At 43.5% G+C, this 21,547-nt stretch overlaps 1 protein-coding gene across 11 annotated transcripts in view; it reads left to right on the top strand.

The window, feature by feature from the left end:
- Window positions 1-6,346: 6,346 nt before the first annotated feature.
- The window catches only part of LOC308479371 (ankyrin repeat and SAM domain-containing protein 1A-like), a 112,629-nt gene continuing 97,428 nt past the window's right edge, over window positions 6,347-21,547 (top strand). For 4 of the 11 annotated variants that reach the window (XM_081010012.1, XM_081010015.1, XM_081010013.1 and 1 more), the window contains exon 1: window positions 6,349-6,608. In XM_081010012.1, coding sequence (XP_080866138.1) covers window positions 6,424-6,608 — 185 coding nt within the window. In that variant the 5' untranslated portion in view covers window positions 6,349-6,423. Of the gene's footprint in view, window positions 6,609-21,547 lie in introns of all 11 variants that reach the window. The other 7 variants (XM_081010011.1, XM_081010008.1, XM_081010004.1 and 4 more) reach the window with 3 other exon arrangements.

Raw genomic sequence — 21,547 nt, 5'->3', positions numbered from 1 at the left:
CAGAGGGAGAGTAGCAGCCACTGGGCAAGGGGACTTTTGGGTTGCTGGCTTATTTTTAAACTGAACTTGAATATTAAAGTGGATGGTGGATCTTTAAAATGTGCATCTATTCACCAACTTGTGCATCTTTGGACATGTTTATAAGTCTTCTTTGAGGCAACTAGTCATGACCAAAACACAGAACCCAAGACCGTAAAGGTGGCTGCAATTCAAGGACGCACATGACTTTGGACCATACTTATTTGTTGCCATGGCCAGTGATGGACCTACATTTTGGGGGCCTTGAAGCCTGAACTGTCATGGGGCCCCCTTCGCAACCAGCAATGAGGTCTGGGTAACCACTGTTACCCAGTGAGGTTGTTCTATGACAGATCACCACACCTTTATAACTACTGACTTCTCAAAGTTTGGGATTGTTGAACTATATACAAAAATAAAATAAAATAAAACACTTGAGGATATAGATTTCTTTGCCTGCCACCAAAAAGACCACAATGTAGGCACCTGGCAAGCCTCTCTGAGGAGGGCATTTCATTGTTCTTTGGTAGCCAACCACTGTATCTACATCATTCCAAAAAGGAAGGAAGCCCAGGTCAGAGTTCATACTTTCATTTTTAAATTCAGTTTCAGAGGTAAAGTATGTAAAGGGTTAACTGCATATAAACCATACATTTAAAGCACATGGCTTCCCACAAAACAATCCTGAGAACTGTGGTTTACCCCCCAAAATGCTATAGTTTCCAGCACCCATAAGAAAGTACAGCTCCCAATTCTTTGGAGGATGCCATATACATCAATTGTATTGCATGGATGTGATCTTATATACAAGGTACCAACAGGAGGTTAGTGGGTGACTGAGTGTTTTAACTGTCACATTAACGTACATTCTCTAAAAGGTAGCTCTGGGAATGAGGTTCTGTCTTTAAATGCTGTCACTGGGGGTTTGAAAACTGGTGTGATTTGATGGGTCAGGTCAGTGGACATTTTGTCTCATCCCATTGGACTAGAGTTGGGGTCTGGTGAGAGGGGAGAATTCCAGTTAGAAATAAAAGGGCTGCCTCAAGCCACAGTTAATGTTGGCAGGTGGATGGGTCACAAGTCAGTCAGTGTAAGAAGCAGCAATAGAGCTGGAAGCTGGAGCCAGGTGGAGGGCATCTAGACTTAAAGGAGTCTGAGAGAAGACAAGAACACTTAAATGGAGCTGAGGAGGTATAAGGGGGAAAGGGAGCATCCCAGAGACAGCCTTTGAGAGAGCTCTGAAGCCAAGAGTCAATGACGCTGCTGAATGCAAGTGCCTGAAGGAGGAGAGTCTGGACCTAGGTGAAGATGGTGGCCGAAGTCCTGATAGAAGCCTGAGAGACTCCAGAAGAAAGTAGACCTGAGTGAGAACTGCAAGTCTTTGGGGCATAGTTGGTGAGTGTTAACTGAATGTTTTTAGGGAAACTGGCTATAGATTTAAATAGGGGGACAAACTAAATCAAAGCTGGCTTCTTAAATAAAAGTACTCTTATAGTGTAACCATTCTGAGTTAATGAAACAGTAACCAAGTAAACATTTAGATCTAGGAACTGTACAAATTAACATCAACATATGTTTATATTGAAACAACACATAATTTTCTATGGGGGAATTCAACATAGCACTAAGGTCAGTTGTGCCTGACAGAATTATCTCTCCTTTCCTCCTCCTATATGCTGTTCTGGGTTTTTTTCTTAAGAAAAAAAAAAAACCTGACCCCCAAAAGCACATTGGCATGCGGGGGAAAAAGGGGGATAAAGCCTTGTTGCACTAGCAACAGTCCTTCTGCGGGCTTCTGCTGGCAGGACAAGTTAGTTGAGTCCAGCCCCATTTTTAGGCTTGTACATAGCTACCAGTAGGTAAACTGAAGTATTATAATTGACTTGGTATTTAGATACATGGTGGGGCAGTGGTAATGGGATGCATAAATAGGTAAAAGCTTTTAGTTAAAGATGAGAAAACAAAACAGGTGTGTGAGACCATGCCCTCTACAATAAGTAATGGCGGAGTTGTAAGAGGCAGGATGATTAATCAGAACTCCTGATGAGACACTTTATCCAACTGAGGAGAATTTTCTTCTATATTTGTACATTCGTTTAGTATTTAAAATTGTAAATCACTTTGAATGACATCACAGAAACACAAAAATGCATTAAAGTTAAACCAATAAAATAAAGAAGGGAACACATTTTGTGTCAAGATTTTTTCAGGGGGTAATGCATCATGGCTGTACTAGAGAATACAAAGAAATCAGAAAGCTCATGTATAGAACATAAGCTGTTGGTTTTTTAAATGCTGTTGAGATCCTTGCCTGCATGATGCTTAACATTTGCTTATAGAGAGATGCTTTAGAGTGAAGGATATGTTTGTCATTGTCTGCCTATCTACAGTCTTGGTCTAGGTAAGCTGTGGTCTAAACCACAAAGCCTAGGGCTTGCCGATCAGAAGGTCGGTGGTTCGAATCCCCACAATGGGGTGAGCTCCCATTGTTCGGTCCCAGCTCCTGCCCACCTAGCAGTTCGAAAGCACGTCAAAGTACAAGTAGATAAATAGGTACTGCTCCGGTGGGAAGGTAAACGGCATTTCCGTGCACTGCTCTGGTTTGCCAGAAGCGGCTTAGTCATGCTGGCCACATGACCCGGAAGCTGTCTGCGGACAAACGCCAGCTCCCTCGGCCAGTAAAGCGAGATGAGCGCCGTAACCCCAGAGTCGTCTGCAACTGGACCTAATGGTCAGGGGTACCTTTACCTTTAAGACCATTAAAGGTGTGTTCTGCATAAAGCAAGTTTATGAGTACACATTCAATGTCAGATGAAGGAAAAGCAGTACTTGGGGATGAAAAATTGAATACAAACACATTTAATATAATTGTTGGGCTGGAGTTGGTAGGAGACAAACTAATAAAGATGGAGGCATTCATATACAAGCTGACTAGCATCCTGACAAGTCACAAGAACCGCTAATTCTTGCAGTGTGACTATTGTTATCATACCAAGGTGTGTAGGCATCAAACCACTGCTACCCTAGGTGAAACAGGCCCTCCACTTGGAGCTATGTAGACAACAAAGCAACAGTAGCACACTTTTCTTTTTAATGCAAAATCAAGCATAGAACAAAATCAGCAGTTTCACCACAAAGTTATTTTAAGGAGGGAGGGACAATCAGCAAGGACTTATGGAGGCAGACTGTACGTTTTAGAAAGTGGAAGACTGCTGTAATGCTGTAATTGCTTGCAGTATGCGCGCGCGCGCGCACACACACACACACACTCCCTCCTGTCCCGCTATTGCTTCTGGTCAATCAGGTTTTGCAAGGTTTTGTTGTGCATCAAAACCTGTTTGACCAGAAATCATAGAACAAAGGAAAACGGTGTGCATTCTGTGAACAACAATGGCTCTAACTTAAACTTTCTTAAAACTATTGTCTGTCCTCAGTTTCAGAGCTAATTTGAAAACAACCCCAAAGTTTTCAAGGTCATTATTTGTGTACACACACACACTATGTCACACATATACATACCTTACTGTATGTATGTGTGTGATATAATTCTCAAAAGAACTGAAATAATATCAATACGAGGTTTATCTCATACATTATTTTCAGTGTGTGTTATGGGGAATGAGCATGTGCCTACTTTCCCACATAAAACTATCAGGCAGCTGGGTTATTTATTTATTATTACATGTAAATAAAGTTCAAGTTGGCACAAATGGTTCTCCTCACAACAGGTAGGATGGAATAAGAGACAGAGTTGACTCTAACCTAGTCCACTGAAATTAATGGAACTAAGTCATACCCATTAATGTAAATGGATCTACTCAGAGTAGGACTAGCATTGGCTATTCCTATTTGCAGGGAATCCAAAATGCTTATTTACAAAGCTATAGTACTACCAACCTTACTGTACGCTTATGAATGTAAATGGATTAATGTAAATGGATCTACTCAGAGTAGGACTAGCATTGGCTACTGGTATTTGCAGAGAATCCAAAATGCTTGTTTACAACGCTATTGTACTACCAACCTTACTGTACGCTTGTAAAACATCGGCCACTTATAAATGCCACCTCTGACTCCTCAAAAGATTCCATCAACGGTGTCTCCAAAAAAATCTACATATCACTTGGGAAGACAGCTGAACTAATGCCAGTGTACTGGAAGGAACAAAGATCACCAGTGTCAAAGCAATTATTCTTCGACATCAACATCGTTGGACTGGTCGTGTTATTCGGATGCCTGATTATCGTCTTCCAAAGCAACTATTCTATTCCGAACTTAAAAATGGAAAGAGTAATGCTGGTGGTCAACAAAAGAGGTTTGAAGACTCTCTCAAGGCAAATCTAAAAAAGTAGGATAAACACCAACAATTGGGAAACACTGGCCTGCGAGCACTCCAACGGGAGAACAGCCTTTACCAAAGGTGTCATGGACTTTGAAGACGTTCGAACTCAGGACAAAAGGGAGAAACTTGCTAAGAGGAAGGCATGTTTGGCAAACACTCACCATGATCAACTCCCGCCTGGAAACCCATGTTCCCACCGTGGAAGGATGTGTGGATCTAGAATTGGCCTCCACAGTCACTTACAGACCCACAGTTAAGACCGAGTTCATGGAAGACAATCTTACTCGGCTCCAAGTGATTGCCAAAGAAGATAACCCATAATGAGTTGCCAAGGTTATCTAGAGCGCTTCATGACAAGAGTAAAGATTTCAGCTTAGGTCAACTAGTCCTAGTCCGACACTCTGGCCACACAGGCTCACAATAAAGGAAGCCAGTCCCTAGGGCACCTTGGGAGGCTCTAGGGCACCTTGGGAAATAGCAAAATCTAATGAAATAGATGGGCAAAAGCCTAGAGAGCTGCTTTTCTGCTTTGATCCAGTACTGGCCACTTCAAGTGGCAGCTGCACTCGGAAGTAGAGCTGGGAACCTCTGGCCTACAGGCCTATCATGGTGACATCACCTGATGATCAGAGCAGTGGGAATAAATTCTTTGCAGGGCACACAGCCAAGGCAGCAGGATTTTATCTCCTTTCAATCAGCTCATGAGCAAGGTATGTGTGTGTGTTAAATCCTGCTCAAATCAAACAGGCGTGGCAAGGGCTGTCTGAAACTCCCTGCTGCCTCTGTGCTGCTGGTTTTGTGTCTGGTCTACTCCAATTCTCTTGTTTGCTCCCTTGTCCAGGCTGAGAGGGCTATTTTAGTTCTAGCTGCAGAGCAGGGGAAAGTGTGTGAGTGTAGTTTCTCTGAAACCACACTAAAAATGACTGCTCAGGCAAAGTCTTTTCAGTCTCAGTCCTATGACCCTCTAACTAGGTAAGTCAGAAAGTAAACACTGAGCAGAAAAATCCTACTTTGAAATAAAACAAACTGCATTGGCCAACAAGGCATTGTAAAGGTACTGAAGCATCTGCCAACATGTTTATTTCAGCTACTGCTTTTCATACTTTACACAGCCTACTACTGTCCTTAGGCTTTGATTTCTCCACCCCTCACTCTAAAATTCCAGGATTAAAAGCAAAACAGAGCCTGAGAGCGTAACAGAGGTAAACAACATTGTGCCTCCCTGATGCTGGATTACAACTCTCATAGTCCCAGACCATTAGGCCTAGTAGCTGGGGCGGACCGTAGCTGCAGTGTCCCAACATCTGGAAGGCACAACATTGAGTGCCCCTGGGGTAACACGCAGACTGGCTAGCAAGGCCGATTCAAACGTTACCAACTTCCTACGCAGAAGGTGCAATTTGCAGGGTAACCACTTGGTCATTAACAGCTATAGATGTTTTGCCTCCATAGGTGGGAGCTGTGCCCAACTGCAGCTGCCTTGCATGCCCACATGCAGCGAAATAGCTAAGTGTACGATCTCCATACGTTACAATCTACACGCAGGTTTCCCCACAAACGACGTCCGGGGGGGGGGGGACGGACTAAACAACAGCAACAACAACAACCAGCAACTTGTGAGGCAGCTGTCGAGAGATCTTCACAAGGGAGATTCTTTGTCCTTTTCATCCGGAGAAACCTGCTGTGCACTTGGAGCGGACCCTTCGATATTTCTTGCAGATGACCGAAAGTGACGGGGACGTTCCGTGTGATCGCAGTGGGGGAAGGGTAGTAGCCTCCCACTTTTACCTTGCCTTACCTCATCCTTTCAGGAAGCAGCCACTGAATGAAAGGGAATTGCCAGCGTGTGTGTGTGTGTGTGTATGTCTATGTATAACCTAAGCTCCCTCCTTGTCTTCGGTAGTGCTGGGGGCAGGCGCCGCTCGGCGAGGGGGCGTGGCCTCCTCGGCTCCGCCCCGGAAGGACGCGCCGGCTGGGCTGAGGCAGCGGCGGCGGCGGCGGCAGCCGAAGACGGGTAGTAGTATAGAGGCGGGGGGTTTGGCTTCCCGGGCCGGGGCCGGGCCATGGGGAAAGAGCAGGAGCTGCTGGAGGCCGCCCGCACCGGGAACCTCCCCGCCGTGGAGAAGCTGCTTTCGGGCAAGCGCCTCAGCTCGGGCTTCGGCTCCGGCGGCAGCTCCGGGTCCTCGGGGGGCGGCGGCGGAGGTGGCAGCGGCAGCGGCGTTGGGCACCCGCTCTCCAGCCTCCTCAGGTAGGTGCTTCGACCTGGGGGGGGGCGGAGTTGCTCGGAGGGGGGGGGCCGAGGCAGCCCGCGCCAGGCTGCCTTGCCATGGGGCGGCTGGGGGTGTGTCTCCTCGAGCGCCTTGAGGTGCGGTTGTCCGCGGGCAGAATCCCCGCCTTTCGGAGGCGCAGCGGCGGCCGCCCATGTGTTTTCCGAGCGCGGCGGCGGCGGCGCCTCCGGGGTTCCCTCCGACCTAGAGAGGTCCGGAGCCCCGCGCCTCTGCTAGCTCCGGCGGGTGCGCGGAGGAAAGAGGGGCTCTGGGCGGCGAGGTGCAAAGGTGGCAGGGGCGTGTTTCTGGGGCTTCCGGGTTCCCTGGAGAAAGTGGCTTTTCAGCTGCGGTTCCCTCTAGAAAGAGGCAGTGAGGCTTTTTGGCTGGGGAAGCGTCTATTATAAACTTTTGTTTTGAGAAGCACTGGCATCAACACCGGAGATTGTGGCGTGAGGCTGATTTGTACTTTACACAGGTCCTGGGTGAGGGTGGGATCCAAAAAACTCAACCTCTGTTCATTAATCTCTAACTTTTCAGCCAAATTGTGCTTCCCTTTTCTGCATTTTTAGTGTGAAGTTGCTCTTTTTTACCTGCCTCAAGCATGACTTATAATTCTAAGGCTTGGAGTCATGGTCTTCAGCTTGTGAGTGCCTGGACCTAAGATGGGTTCCACCACTGGCACCTTTTCCATTTCCCTCTGTGTGTGCAGTTGAAGGTTTCTTTTAGAGAAGGGAGTATAGGACAGACAGAAAGAAAATGAAGGAAATGGGAGTCTGCATGCAAAGGATCCGACAGATGTAAGCAATGTAAAATCAAGTAGATGTTGTGTACAGGTTAACTGTAGCTCTTAGGGCTGATGGGTACTGCACTATAATTGTGTACTTTTTCTAGTTCTGCAGTATCCAAACCTTTATGGTGTTCCTGGGATGCATCCCTCCTCTGCCCTAAATTCTCACAGCTGTATGGCTGCTTTTTTTAATTTCTCAGGTTTTCTTTTGTGTGTGCCCTTCCTCAAAAAGCTGGTGATGTGACTTGTAATATCTCCCTCACTGTGATTGGGACAGGAGTGTGTTAGCTTCATATATCTAAGAAGGCCATTTCTTGGCCTTTGTAGATAACAATTCAGCTATTCTCAGCTTATCTTCCTGACTCTCTCAGGTCTAATAATTGTTCCAAAGAATAGTTAGTTTGCCTGCCTGGTGGTCAGTGAGGTGACTGTGAAAAATAAGGTAAAACACTGGATCTCTAAAGTATAAATTTCATACTGGAATAGTAAATCAGTACCTTTATTAGGACCAGTTTTAAAATCACAGAACTAATATACTGTCTAAGCTTTCAAGTCCACCAGAACTCTGTCTAAGACTGGAATGCAAGTAACACTTGTTATTTGAGAGCAAAATAACACTTGAGAGACAAAATAGAGGTTGGGGGAAGATGTTGCTGGTTGTCATTGGAAGCCCCAGTCTGCAGTTTGCTACAACCATAGAGACTTTTTGCAGATCAAGTTAGTGGCCATTCTCTCCTTGAAAGTATAGAAGCCAGCATTTGCCTGAATCTGTTTGGTTGCAGGTTTACTAGAAAAGTTCAATAAAGAGAGAGTAACATGAATACAGTGGAATCTCTGTTTTTGAGCATTTCAGAAGCTGAACGATTCAGAACTTGAACGTCAAAAACCCGGAAGTAATTGCTTACGTTTTCGAACGTTTTGGAAGTCAGACATTCTTTTGGAATGGATTACGTTCAAAAACCGAGGTTCCACTGTACCTTTATTAAGACCAGCTGGAATGACAAATCATGCAAGCTTCTGAGTTGATCATAAGTCTTCAGTTGTTAAACAAAAAATGGGGGTGTAGAGAAAAGGAAAAGGAAAACTGTTGAACATTATGAAACCGAAGTTTGTATCAGTCTCAAAACAGAATGGAAGAGGCATTTCACATGCTTAAGTCTACCAGCTGCTGGGAAATACTCTCAGTTGGCTATTTGTCTAAAATTAATCTCCTGCTTTGCTAATGTGTTTTTCTTTACTTCAGCTCCTTACTTTATAAAAATTCTTAGTCACATGTATTGAAAGGGAGAGACCATTCTTGGTCTCAGCATGTCTTGTTGCAACCTGAGGTCTTTTTACAGATACAATCTAATATAATTAAGAATGCAGAATGACTCTGTTCTCTTAAGATTGTTACAAAGTGAGGATAGGGGTTTCTGTCATGTCTAGCTACGTTTCTTCCTTCTTACTTACTCCACCCTGAAAATCTCTCCCCAACTCAAAATTATACATTACTTTGTATTTAATAAAGGTAGTGTCTAACTATCATCATACAGAATTTACAAAAAAACCCTCAAGTGTTTTCTGTGTTTTGCCTAAAATGTAAGCATATCTACTTTTGTTTGTGTTGCACTATAGTCGTATATGTGTATTCAACTTAATTCATTTTCAGATCTAGATTATAATGTATTACAGTTTCTCTTTGTCTTTGGTAGGTGAATTACAAACAGTGTCATCTGTAAAAATAACAGCAGGATTAATAATACTAATTTAATCCCTTATTCAAACTTAACACTTTCCTACAGAGATTGTTTTTGCTGTACTTCAGGGATAGGTCCTTCATATGCCAGGTGAAATATAATTTGTGTGTGTTGCCATTTACACAAATATACAAATCACACTATTGTGTGTGATTGATCTTTATTGAAGTGGATTTCTAAGCACTTATTTATAAAATGATTTGATTCCTGAAATGACAACTGTCTGAAGACCTTAATAGATGCTTCTCCACCTATGACTTTCCTAGGTTTCCAATATCCCTAGGCAGGTTTCAGATCATCTTATGGTTCAAGCTCCAGTCCTAGAAACATTTAATGTGAGTAAACAATTGGACTCATTAGGATAACTTGTATGCATTTGAAGTTAAATGCATGTTTCCTGGAGTTGGTTAGAGCCTGTGACTTGGCATGTGGGCACATCCTGTTTGGAAGCATGGTTCGAATATGTGAAAGGTCAGAATTGTTTGAAGTTGTTGGGCTGAAAATGTATCTTTTTCAGATGGAATCAGTGTAAGTTTGTATTGTGTTTGAGAGTCTGGCATGGACACTATAGATAGTGAATTAACTTGCTGAACTTCCTAATGTGGGCTTGGATGATTCTAAACAAAATAGTTCTGCTCCGTGTGACTACACAAACAGTAGGACTATTATAAACATACACGTTGTTAAACACAAAATTGCTACAGTGGTACCTCAGGTTACAAACACCTCGGGTTACAAACACTTCCGGTTACAGACTCTGCTAACCCAGAACAGAAATCGTGCGGTGGTGGCGGCGGCAGGAGGTCCCATTAGCTAAAGTAGTACCTCAGGTTAAGAATGGTTTCAGGTTAAGAACGGACCTCCGAAACGAATTAAGTTCGTAACCAGAGGTACCACTATATACGGAAAATATTAAGCAGTATCCAAAACTGGTACTGATTACTGAAAGTCAACTGCACCTATTGCTGGAGGAAAGGAGGAGTTTTCAAGTTGCCAGTGTGACCAGTGCTTTTAAAAGCTTTAAAGGGTTTTTTAAAAGAGAAATTTTGTGTTTCTTGTTCAATTTTTCATGTTTATAAAGATGTCATCATTTTCTAGTTATGCAGAAGAAATACAAACCTTGTTCCACTATATAGAATGAGCACTTCAGACCTCATGGCTTTAGAGGTAAATGCATGCATGACTGCTGTGTAATTCTGCTTCGTTGTTATGCCCTGTAGCATGTGGTAGCAATGTTGGTCCCATTGCAGAGCCCCATTATGGTAGTAATTGGTTTCATATTTAATAGTTCACTGACATCTCAAGATTCTGTTCCCCTTACCCTACCCCTATTTCTTTAGGAAGTATATGAACTGCAGTGGAAGTGTTTTTGAAGCATGTTACTCTGATATAGAATGTTACTGATGAAATAAGGAACTGCAATGAAATGAGATATGAAGTGGATTTGATTGGAGAGGAGACAAAGTGGTTTAATAATAGGTAATTGAAAACTGAGGGATGGGAGTTTCAGTTACTTGGGAGCAGTGAGATGCCTTAAATACCTTCATAACATTATTGCAGGCTTCCTACGTATGCAGTTCAAAACTGGATATTTTAAAGTATAAACAAGGGGGCACAAAGGGGACTCTCGTAGGTTAAACTGAAACTTGGCAGAGTGCAGTATGTGTTAAAGAAATATAGTGACTAAAGAATGCAAATGGGATTCAAAAGATCAGCATTCTGTCCAATAAAAATATTTCAGCTTCCTTATTATTATTCCTTATTTGTGTAATCACAACAGCTTTCTTAGTTACTCACAAATTGTCTAGGAAATCTATATTGCTGGAAATGTTGTAGTATGCTGTCAAGGTGTGTGCCAAACTGGGTCTTTGACTCAGGTGAAATAAAGCCTAGTTTTGCCCCTGTAGTATCTCACAGGTTATCAGAGCCCTGTCACCAGCCAGCACATTTGATGCTAGAAAAAGATTAGCCATTGGTCAGGACTTGGTCTCTCACTCCACTGAAGAAGAGATACCTGTATCCAATATTTTAGAAATATTTCAGAGGAAGTGTTTTAAGAGAGAATCTGAAATATGAGAATCATGGGAGCTCATTCTTGGCATCAGTATGCTGATGACACGCAGCTGTATTTCTTTTTCATCCAAGTTGGGTGAAGCGGTGGAAGTTCTGAACTGGTGCCCAGACAGGATAACGGGCTGGATAAGGGCCAATTAACTGAAATTCAGCCCCATTAAGGTGGATGCTTGTGGCTTGATGATTTAACCTATTTTGGATGGCATGGTACTGACCAGTGCCTGCCCCAAGATTTCTTACAGCTTTGGGGGATATTCCCATGTCCAGCTTTGTCCCAGGTGTGCCTCTAGAATGGACTAATGTGTTGTATGTGGGACTGCTTTTGAATACTGTCTGGAAGTGGAATTAGTCAAATATATAACTGATTGTTGGGAACACCACTCACCAGTATTTGAAAAACTGTGCAGCTTATATTTTGTTTCCAAACACAATTCAAAGTTCATCTGCCTACCTTTACAAGCCTTACATGGCTTGGGATTCAGCATCCTGAAGGAATGCCTACTTCCCTACCATTTTGATTGGTCTGTGTTGAGTTTTTCCCCCCAGGGGGTTGGACTAGATTAGGAAAGGGCAATCTATTGATAAACCATCCAAAACCAGTTTGAAATCTAGATCGTGCTAACAATTTCAGAATTTTGGCCCCGGCAATATATTGTGAATGCCAGCATCGTGCATCACCAGCATTTCACAAATGGCCTCCAGTCCTCAGCTCTCTTCAGAGAGCCCTGCCAAGAGAGCCACCCAAGGCCCACTCCCTCCTTCCCTTTGCAGCTCTACTGCCACCTAAGATACTCTACTGCCAAAGCCTTCATTTCTTTGACCGAGCAAGTGGGCTGCCTTCCTTCATCCTTGCACTGGGCACTGGAAAGCGGAGGCGTGACTGCATCCCTCGAGTCTCTGCAGTGGGAGCATGCAGGAAACAGCTGTGGGAGCAGCAGCGGCTCCTCTTTCTTGCGCTGCAAATGTCCTCAGCTCCAAGGAGGCCAGTGCCTGGGGAGGTTGGCAGTGCCCCGGGGCTCCTTGTTTGTGTGCATGGTGAAATGTGGCCTCACCATGAAGTGGTATCACTGATAGTCTGTGTGGCTGGCTCTGGAGGGCTGGCTGGCTACCAAGCCAGTTCAAACTGGTTTGAAGTCCTCCTTCCTCCTTATTTTCAGACATCATGATATATCACATTGTTTAGCTGGTGATACATCACGATGTTGAAAACCAGATATCAGGCCTAGACTAGATGACCCTCAAGGTCTCTTCCAACTCTACAGTTCTATGATTCTTGATACATTTGCTAGCATCCAAAGAGCTGCTTAAGATCATACAAACAGCGGCAGAGGAAGCTGCTCGGTGCCTGGGCCAGTGCGTCCTGGTGCATAGCGAGGGCGGGGTGAGCCATCCATAGAGGTGGGGCACACCGCAGGGCCTCTGGAGTGTGCCTGCCTCCTCCCACTCAGCCGCCCTACAGCTGGGGAGGCAGCAGATGAATGGTTTGGGCAGCGTGGATTCTGCGCACGCCCAAGCCACTGCGTCTCTCCCAGGAGACCCCGCGGTGAGTGCCGCCCAGCATTTTGACACCCGGGGTGGCTCACGCCCATCGCAACCCCCTTCCTCCGCCCCTATACTAGAGCCTATACTAGCTTGGTGGACATCTTGAACTTTATAGCTCTATGACATATTGAAAGTTGCCTATTTACAAAGGGGTGAGTGGGGAGTGTGAATTCTTCTAATTCTTCTCATGTAACTGTAACTTAATTTGTACCTCTGCTTTCTGATCTAAAGAACCATGAAACTAACACATTGCTCACAGTAGGGAGAGAGTAGTGAGTTCTGGGACCAGTAATATTGGATAGGGTGGGGTGATGTATCTCAGCTGCTTCTTCCTCCTCACCTTATTTCATCCTTAAGGTGGAAGGACATGGGGAGGTAGAAGCAGTCGAGATACATTTCAGACATCATGATACACCAGTATATCACAATATTTAGCTGGTGACATATCACAATGTTGAAAAACAGGTATCACCCAGCCCTAGTAGTGGATTTATTTTCCTCCTCCTTACCTGGTCTTCTTGACCAGGTCCAGATTGTGACCTGTCACATTCATTGGTCTGATGACATGTTGGGACAGCTCCAAAGTTATCATGGCCATGAAGTCCTGAGCTATCCCAGTATTGTGGGCTCAGCCTTAATGTTGAAGTTCCCCCAAATCAACAACGTTTGGATCTTCAACACCATGTCTGATATCACTTCTGTCAGCTCAGGCAGAAAGACTGCTGGGCAGTGAGGTGGACTGTAAACTAGCAGCTTCCCCCATCTTTCCTAATTGCCCAGCATAAGGCACAAACACTCTCGATCTGCACTCAAGCAGACAGGAAGCTGGAGAAAAAGATCTGTATAGCAACCTTTCCTGAGCTCCAGGTCTGCCCAGTGCTGAATCAAGTACCCAACTGGGCAAAGCTGAGTATGACAAATCCCACCCTGCTCATGCACCCAGGTCTTGGTGGTAGTGGTAGTAGCAGTAGTAGTAGTAGCAGCAGTAAATAATAATAATAAATATTTCTTATACCCCACCCATCTGACTGGGTTATCCAAGCTACTCTGGGCAGCTTCCAACAAAATATAAAGGGATGAAACAAGCACTTAAACACTTCCCAAAACAGGGCTGCCTTCAGACGTCTATGTGAGGTCATATAATTGTTTAACTATAACAATGTTAGCCATGTCATCCTTCTCATCCTCAATCAAATAATGGATGAGAGAGATTTTATTTAATGGCAGCATCTGCAGACCTGAGCACTGATAGAACAACCACAAGCCCTCTGGGTAGCTAGAGGGACCAGCACACAGCAGTAACTGTGTGTCATGTCTTGCTTGTCTGACATGCTCCTTCTCTCACACCATACCTCTTCTTACCCAAGACCACTGTGCTTGGGCACTCCCAAGTTCTTTCTTAGATGTATATCAGTCTTCAGTAAACAAGGAGATCAGCTGCACTACATGTGTAACCAGATTGCAATAGGCTTTCCTAAAATGCACTGAATAAAAATGCTATTTTCCATCTGTACTGCTCTACCTTATGTAAAAATTTCTGAAACATTTCAGAAGACTAGCGTCCTAGCCTTTCCCAGCCCTGCCCCCAATGTGCTAATTTTGTATGTGGAGTAAGTTTTAAATAAAAATAAAAATCCTGGGACTTAAAAATAATGCAATTCTCAAGCTCTTTCATGTAATTTTGCCAATATGTAGTTCAGCCTCAAAAATATGCTTTAGAAGATGCTGACCAATATGGTGACATTTTTGCTGAATTGAACTGGAGTTATTTTAAGATAATGCAAAATCATTTCCTACTTACAGTATTATAATTTTGCAACTGTGAACATATAAACATACTTTACAGTGAGAAAGCAGAAGTGACATGTTCTCCCTACACCAAGGCCTAGAGGCATTAATTTGTTAGAGTAGGAACATGAATATAGTTTGTGGGGGGGCAGGGAGTCAAACTTTTATATAGGAATGCTAAGTTCCTGAGACCTGTTTGCTCTATTTTTGGAATGCCAATGATGCAAACACTCAAAAGCAACTGCTCACCAAATTTCTATCTACCTTTGTAGCCCCCTGTTTAAATTGTGCTCCATCATGATTTTAATCCCATTGCAATTAAGGACATGTTTTGTAAGATCACAAGCTTTCAAAGCATTTTGTAAGTGCTGCTGTGCTACATAAATTTGCAATGCTGTACTTTGGAGAAGAGGAGCTTCAGAGCCTTTGGGACTTTATTCATTAAGTTTTCCCAAATCAACATTTCACAGGTCCTATGATAGGAAGCTGCAGCCCATTTCAGACCTCTACAGAGGTTCCATTCCTTTAGTTATACGAGAATCTGTTGAGTGGGTCTCGGAACTAGTGGGCTGGCCACACTACCATAGCAGAATTGATCAGATCCCACTTCAGCTGCTGAGTACAATAGCCAGAGCATTGCTAAAACTAATGAGAAGGGCATGAAGAGAACACAGCCCTCCTTCCTACAGCCCACATATGACCTAGGATTAATAGCAACAAGTGGGACCTGCAACACTGTTCAGTGTAGTCAGCCATGTCCCCCACTGCAATGCCATCCATTCCATCTCTTCAGTCAGTCAGCAGTATGTGGTTACTGAGTATGCTCATTCCTCAGTGGGCTGTTTTGGAGGGCAGTTCTCCATTTTGGAAGTTGACCTACCTGTGCTCAACCCTAGCTGTGTTAATGTGGTTAATTTCTTAATTGATTTTTATGACTCCTCTCGCTTCCATCTCTGGGGACATTTAGACGTTGCTTCTCTGGGGACATTTAGACGTTGCTTCTCTGTGCCAACTAGAAAATGACCTATCCACAGAGTGATACGACTCTCTGGATCTTTTTAATATTCCTCTGTTGTGCTTCTTTTCCTTTGTCCTCCTTACTTTGCTGCTCTGTTCCATTTCCATTCCAATCCGCTTTGCAGCCCACCTCCCCTTAGTCTGAAAGCATTCTGTAGCCATCAAGTCTTTATTGGATTTTTTTTTTTTGAGGGGTCTCTTTTTAATGATTTCCCCCTCTCTAAATATTTTTGTACCCTGAAACCTGAGGTTTGTCCTGAGTCTGCCAGTGCCTCCCTCTTGTGCACGGGTGGGTTTTGATTATAACTTTTCAAGCACATAAATGCATTAATCTGAAATAGAGGAGATGGTGATGCCTCAATCTGGAGGCTGAATTTAACTATCATAGATAACACCCATTGACAGTCTTCTCTATTTGTCTCATCACCTTTATGGCCATCAACAAATCCTGTGGCAGTGAACTTTCTAAGCTAATTATAGTTTGTATGAAGTACTACTATATTTTTTCTTTCCTGAATTGATTGCCAGTCAGTTTCATTAGGTGACCCTGAGTTTTACTACCAAGAGAGAAAAACTTCTGTATCCCCTTTCTCCACACTGTGAATAAGCCTCTTACCATTTCTCTGCTAAATAAGCCAAAACATGCTAATCTTTCCTCATGCAGAAATGTGCCCCACCATCTTGATAAGACTTCCTAGGATGGTATTACATAATACATAGCTTGACGGTAGTAAAGAGACTATTAAGCTTGGTTCCAAAGGTCATGTTTTCAAAGGCTGCATGTACTGATATCTACGTTGTTTCTTCAGTAAGATTCTATTCTGTACTCTTCAAGTACAACAGGCTCTCTATTTCCAAGGTGAGTGCAGATCCTTAACAAACCAAAATGGCACCATACATGCCCGAGACGGAGGTATTGGCAGATGTGGAGGAACCTTGTGGAACCTCAAGGTTTGCTGGGGGGGACCACAGAACAACCAAATCAGGGTTGGGCGTGCTCAGTAGATACAAAACATTGGCTTGGGTGGTGTGTATGATTGAAAATGGAATAGAAAAGGGAGTAGATTGGAATATCCTGGGGTTTGATGACTGGAGCGCTGAACAGGAACACTCAACACTACAACATTTTGTTACAAATTCCCCCTAGACATCTTATAACAGAAATCTGGTTGGGCTTTCACTTTAACCCAGGCATAGGCTTTAACCTGTTCTTGGTGCTACTGTGGTTAAAGAGAACCTCTCACCCAATTGATCTGTCTAGCATTCCACACCCTGTGTAGCAAACAATACTTAACCAGGGCAGGCCTCATTTAGTTGTAAGAAATGCCATAGGTATTAGGTGTGCACTTATATTTTTTCTTTGTGCACTGTTTTCTCTGCTCTCCCTCCCTGCCCCTGCTCTGATGATCATGCCTGTGGCTCTCAAACTGTGAAAGTTTCAGTGTGGCGAAAACTGGAAAGCTCCAAAGAACTTTAGGCAGTATAAAAATGAGTAGGCTCTTTTTTGTAATTGTAAGTGTTTAAAAGTGACTGCTACTCTTAAAAGTGTAAAAATAACTATAATTCTTCTATCGGCCTAGACTAGAGCTATTCAGATGTGGTGCAGGCTCTTTGCCAGCATTTGTTCCCCATACTCAGCTGGCTTTTAATCAGTAAATCTAAATATATTCTGATAAAAATCATTCCCCCTTCACATGTGGATTCCCTCCTCCCTTTTCATGGTTTGCTCAGGTGGTAGTTCGTCATTGTGTTATCAGGCAGCCTATGATTATCTCAAACCAGTAATTGTGTGAGTGTACTTGGAAGTACTTTTTCACATAGCACACAATGGAATTTTTCACACAGCACACAATGAAAATGTAGAATTAGTTGCTTACAGGATGTAGTGATAGCCACCAAACTGGACAGCTTTAAAAGGGGTTACTAATTGAAGGATAATGTTGTTATAATTGGAGGTTAGATGGCCATCTGCCATGGATGCTTTAGCTGAGATTCCTGCATTGCAAGGGTTTGTACTAGATGACCCTCAGGGTCCCTTCCAATTCTACAATTCTTTGATTCTATTAGAAGGCTATCATTGACTACTAGTCATGATGGTGATGTTGAATATCCAGTATCAGAGGTGGTACACACGTGGGGCAAATGCCATTGCACTCAAGTCCTGCATGTGGGCTTCCCATAGGCATCTGGTTGGCCACTAGGAGGCTGGACTAGACGGAATTTTGGCCTGATTCTGAAGAGCTCTTCTAATGTTCTTATGCCTGCAAAAGGCAGTCATGATTTCCAAACTATCACTTAACTGATGTACCAGAACTACATCTGTATTATGATGCATCATATTTTGGCAACCCTGATTTTGGTGACATGTCTGCAATCACTGTGGCTTACAGTAACTCTGCTTTCAGGAAGTAGAGTTAAAATTGTTGCCAGTAGGAATTGTCAATACTATTTGAACGAATCAGTATATTTAAGAAATCATTGTATTTACATATGATTATGTAATTGGCAATTATGACTGTCAGTTACTTTTTGTGGACATTTAATTGACTGAATAATCATTTATACACACACTTACAAACCTGGAAATGAGCAGGGGCTTCATTAAACTACTGTGGCAGTGTCTCCAATTTGAGATGAAGAACATTTTGTTTCTCCTCTGCCATCCATGGGTATTCACTTGTGTGGGCTAAAAATTAAGGGTCAGCTTAATTTAAGATTACCAGATTTTTTTCAAAGAATCTGGGGACACTTAATTTTTTTAAAAAAATTAAGAAGTAAGATCTTCCCTTCTGTGGTCTCCTCTGTCGCACAGCCTTCCTCTGGACCTGCTCTCTTGGAGTGCTAGCTGCCGTGGAGTAGGCTCAGGTTGGGCCTGGGCTTGGCCACGTGTCGTTGCCCTCCTGGTGCTCTTTTACCTCTCCTCCTCAGTGGCGGCAGGGGCACGGCAAGGTCAGGGCTCCCCTTTTTTTATCCTCCCTCTTTCTCTCTCTTCCTTCTCCTTCTCCTTCTCCTCCTCCCCTCCTTCTCCCTGCATTGGCTCCTGGGTTTTCCTGGCCCCAGAGCGCCGCTGGGCAGTCGGCTGGGTAGCCAGGTGCTCTTGCTCCCAGCTCGATTTGGGTCGTGGGTATGTGTGTGTGTGTATCAGCGGTTCCCCCAGTTGACACACCGGGCGTCCCCGGTTCCCCCTCAGCAGTGGCAGCAGCAGCGGCAGTCTCAGCAGCCCGGAACCAGCCTGGTAGCACAGTTGGCTCTGGCTGGCTTCAGGAGCTGTTCGCTGCTGTGGCGTCCGCCATTTTGCCTCACCGGAAGTCCTCATGTGATGTGTCTTGTGCCGTTGAACCAATCATGCAACATTCATTCCCTACTAATCTACAACACTTAAAATATAAATCCGGGGACATTAAATGAAATCCGGAGACATTCTGGGGATGGATTTTGTCCAGCGACAAATTTGTAAATCCGAGGACTGTCCCTGGGAAACGGGGACGTCTGGTAATCATAATTTAAGCAAGTCCCAAATGTGAAGAGATGCCATGCCAGCAATCTCTACCAGCTTGAGTAGGGAGCATGATGCAAGCAGAATAATACACACCAGGTTGGCCCCCTCATCCACGATCGATCCAATATTGGATGATTGGTGATAAACAAAACAGCACCAACAGGTTGGTGAAGGGAAACCTGCTCTTTACTCTAAAAATGTTGTTCTGTCCTTGGAGGCAACAGTATCTGCATCGAATATATTGTGGATGTTTAGAATGAAGATGCTTATGAATCCCAGAATTGTATTCTAAAGGAAATGAGGGTTGGTGCTAACAGAAAACACAGAGTCAAACTGGAGGGCTCAGTTGCTGCTCTTAAGGTCTTTACCAGTATGTAAAATATATCCTCTTTCCTCCCCTGCCATGGTGAAACAACCTTGATTGGCTTGTTTCTATAGCAACCGAGGCTTGAGAGGCTGGTAAAACAACTTCCTGAAAGGAGTACAATGCAGCTCCACATATTAGGTTCATAACAAGGCACTGGAAAATATGCAACTGACAGGAGGGTGCTCGACCTCACACACTTCAACTATTGCCTTAAACTCCAATCCCCGTGCCCGCCCAACAGATTCCCCCCCCCCATTAGCTCTGTGTAGTAAATATTTGGGATGTATTAAAAATTGATTCAATTCTTGCTCATTCAGAGTAATAGCAGGGAGCATTGTCTTGACTCTGATTTGTTGTGGTGATTTGATGCCAAGCTCCTTGTGATGCCTGATTGGCTCTGATCACTTTAAAGAAAATGATTGAAGCTGCTAATTGGAGGGGGGAAATGCAAGCAGTTCATGAAAATAATATGTGGGAGTGATTATGACGGTTTTTGCCTCAAATTTCTGTGACCAAAATTTTGACCAGGTTAGCTATTAAATATAAATTCAACCCAGAGTATGCCGTTTAATGGATTCCCAACTTAAAGGTAAAGGGACCCCTGACTGTTAGATCCAGCCATGGACGACTCTGGGGTTGCGGCTCTCATCTTGCTGGCTGAGGGAGCTGGCATAGTGGAAACCTTTCATCTCCTGCATTTTTAAACTAGCATTCTTCTAGTTGATGTTAAATAAGAATGGCTTCCTGTGTTCAGAGGTTAGTTTGGTCTAGTTATATCACTTTGTAAGTGCTTTAGAAGGAAATTGCCTTTTTTTTGTAGATAACACATTCAGCAATTTAAATTTAGATGAATGTGACAGACGGCAATTGTTTGTGTAGCTTAAGTAGAGACAACTTTAAATATTTGCTTATTCATGCACACTTTTGCGTTAATGCTGTTTGATTGTAGCAGACATAGTCACCTCTATGATATGTACGGTAATCTGAGTCATTGCTTGCTCAGTTCTTAAGATGTCTATTAAGTTTTTAGCATTATGCCTTTCAAAAGTTTTTAGATCAGTCAATGATGCAACAGAAAACCCTGCAGAAGAAAATGAGCTCAGCCGGAGACAGGAGCAAACTGCAGAAGATCCAAGTTTATTGCGCAACAGGTTCAAGACGAGATTGAACAGCGAGAAAGGGGTGACATGAACTTTTGAAATTTCCCTCCATGTCCCAGAATACAGTGCAAAATACATCCCAGTTACATCATGAATACATTAAGAAGAGGTTGGGTTACACAGATTACATCATGAATACATTAAGAAGAGGTTGGGTTACACAGATTACATCATGAATACATTAAGAAGAGGTTGGGTCACACAGGATTAACATATGGAGGAGGGAGGGGGGAATATGCAGAGCTGGAGATATGCGCAGATAAGCACATCCTGAGTACCTGATGAGAAGACAATGGTCCATGTATGCGTGGTCTGCCACCTGGCCTTGCCTGGAGGAAAGGCTTGGCAGAGTGATTTGACAGGATTAGGGTCTTGACACCTTGCTTGAGGGATTATGGAGGACAGGGGAGGTGTCATGGAGTCCTAGAGAAATTGAGCAAATTGGCACGTTGATTTTCTATGAATTTTATAGATTTTAGTCCCTTTTGACATTGACAATTGGAAATAAATGGATATATTGTAGCGAAGAAGGAGGTGAAGAAGACATGCCCCCCCTTCCGTATCACTAGGGCTTGGCAAGTTCAATTTAAAAAGGTATTGTTTCATATTCTAATTCAGCGTGTCCAAAATGAACACCACATACAGTACCTGTCTAAACTTTGTGTTTGATTTTTTAAAAAACCCCTCATTATGTTGTAGAAGCTACATGATCAAACTACTTATGTGTATCATAGTGGCATATTTTTGAGCAAACAGCTTGTAACAACGGAAGTACTAGTGTATGGGGCAAATGTGTTTTTGCCACCGATAACGTATAATTACAGTGATATTATGTCACGGTTTGTTAAACATTTTATGTAACTTCCTGTTACAACTCTTGAATGTCTGTCTTGAACTTGCCAACTGCCTAACTATATGAGAAGTGGTACATATCTTATTAATGCGGCT

This window comes from Podarcis pityusensis (genome assembly GCF_964106645.2).
Source record: "Podarcis pityusensis genome assembly, chromosome: 6".
Lineage (NCBI taxonomy): Eukaryota > Metazoa > Chordata > Lepidosauria > Squamata > Lacertidae > Podarcis > Podarcis pityusensis.
This window is presented reverse-complemented; position numbering and strand designations above follow the sequence as displayed.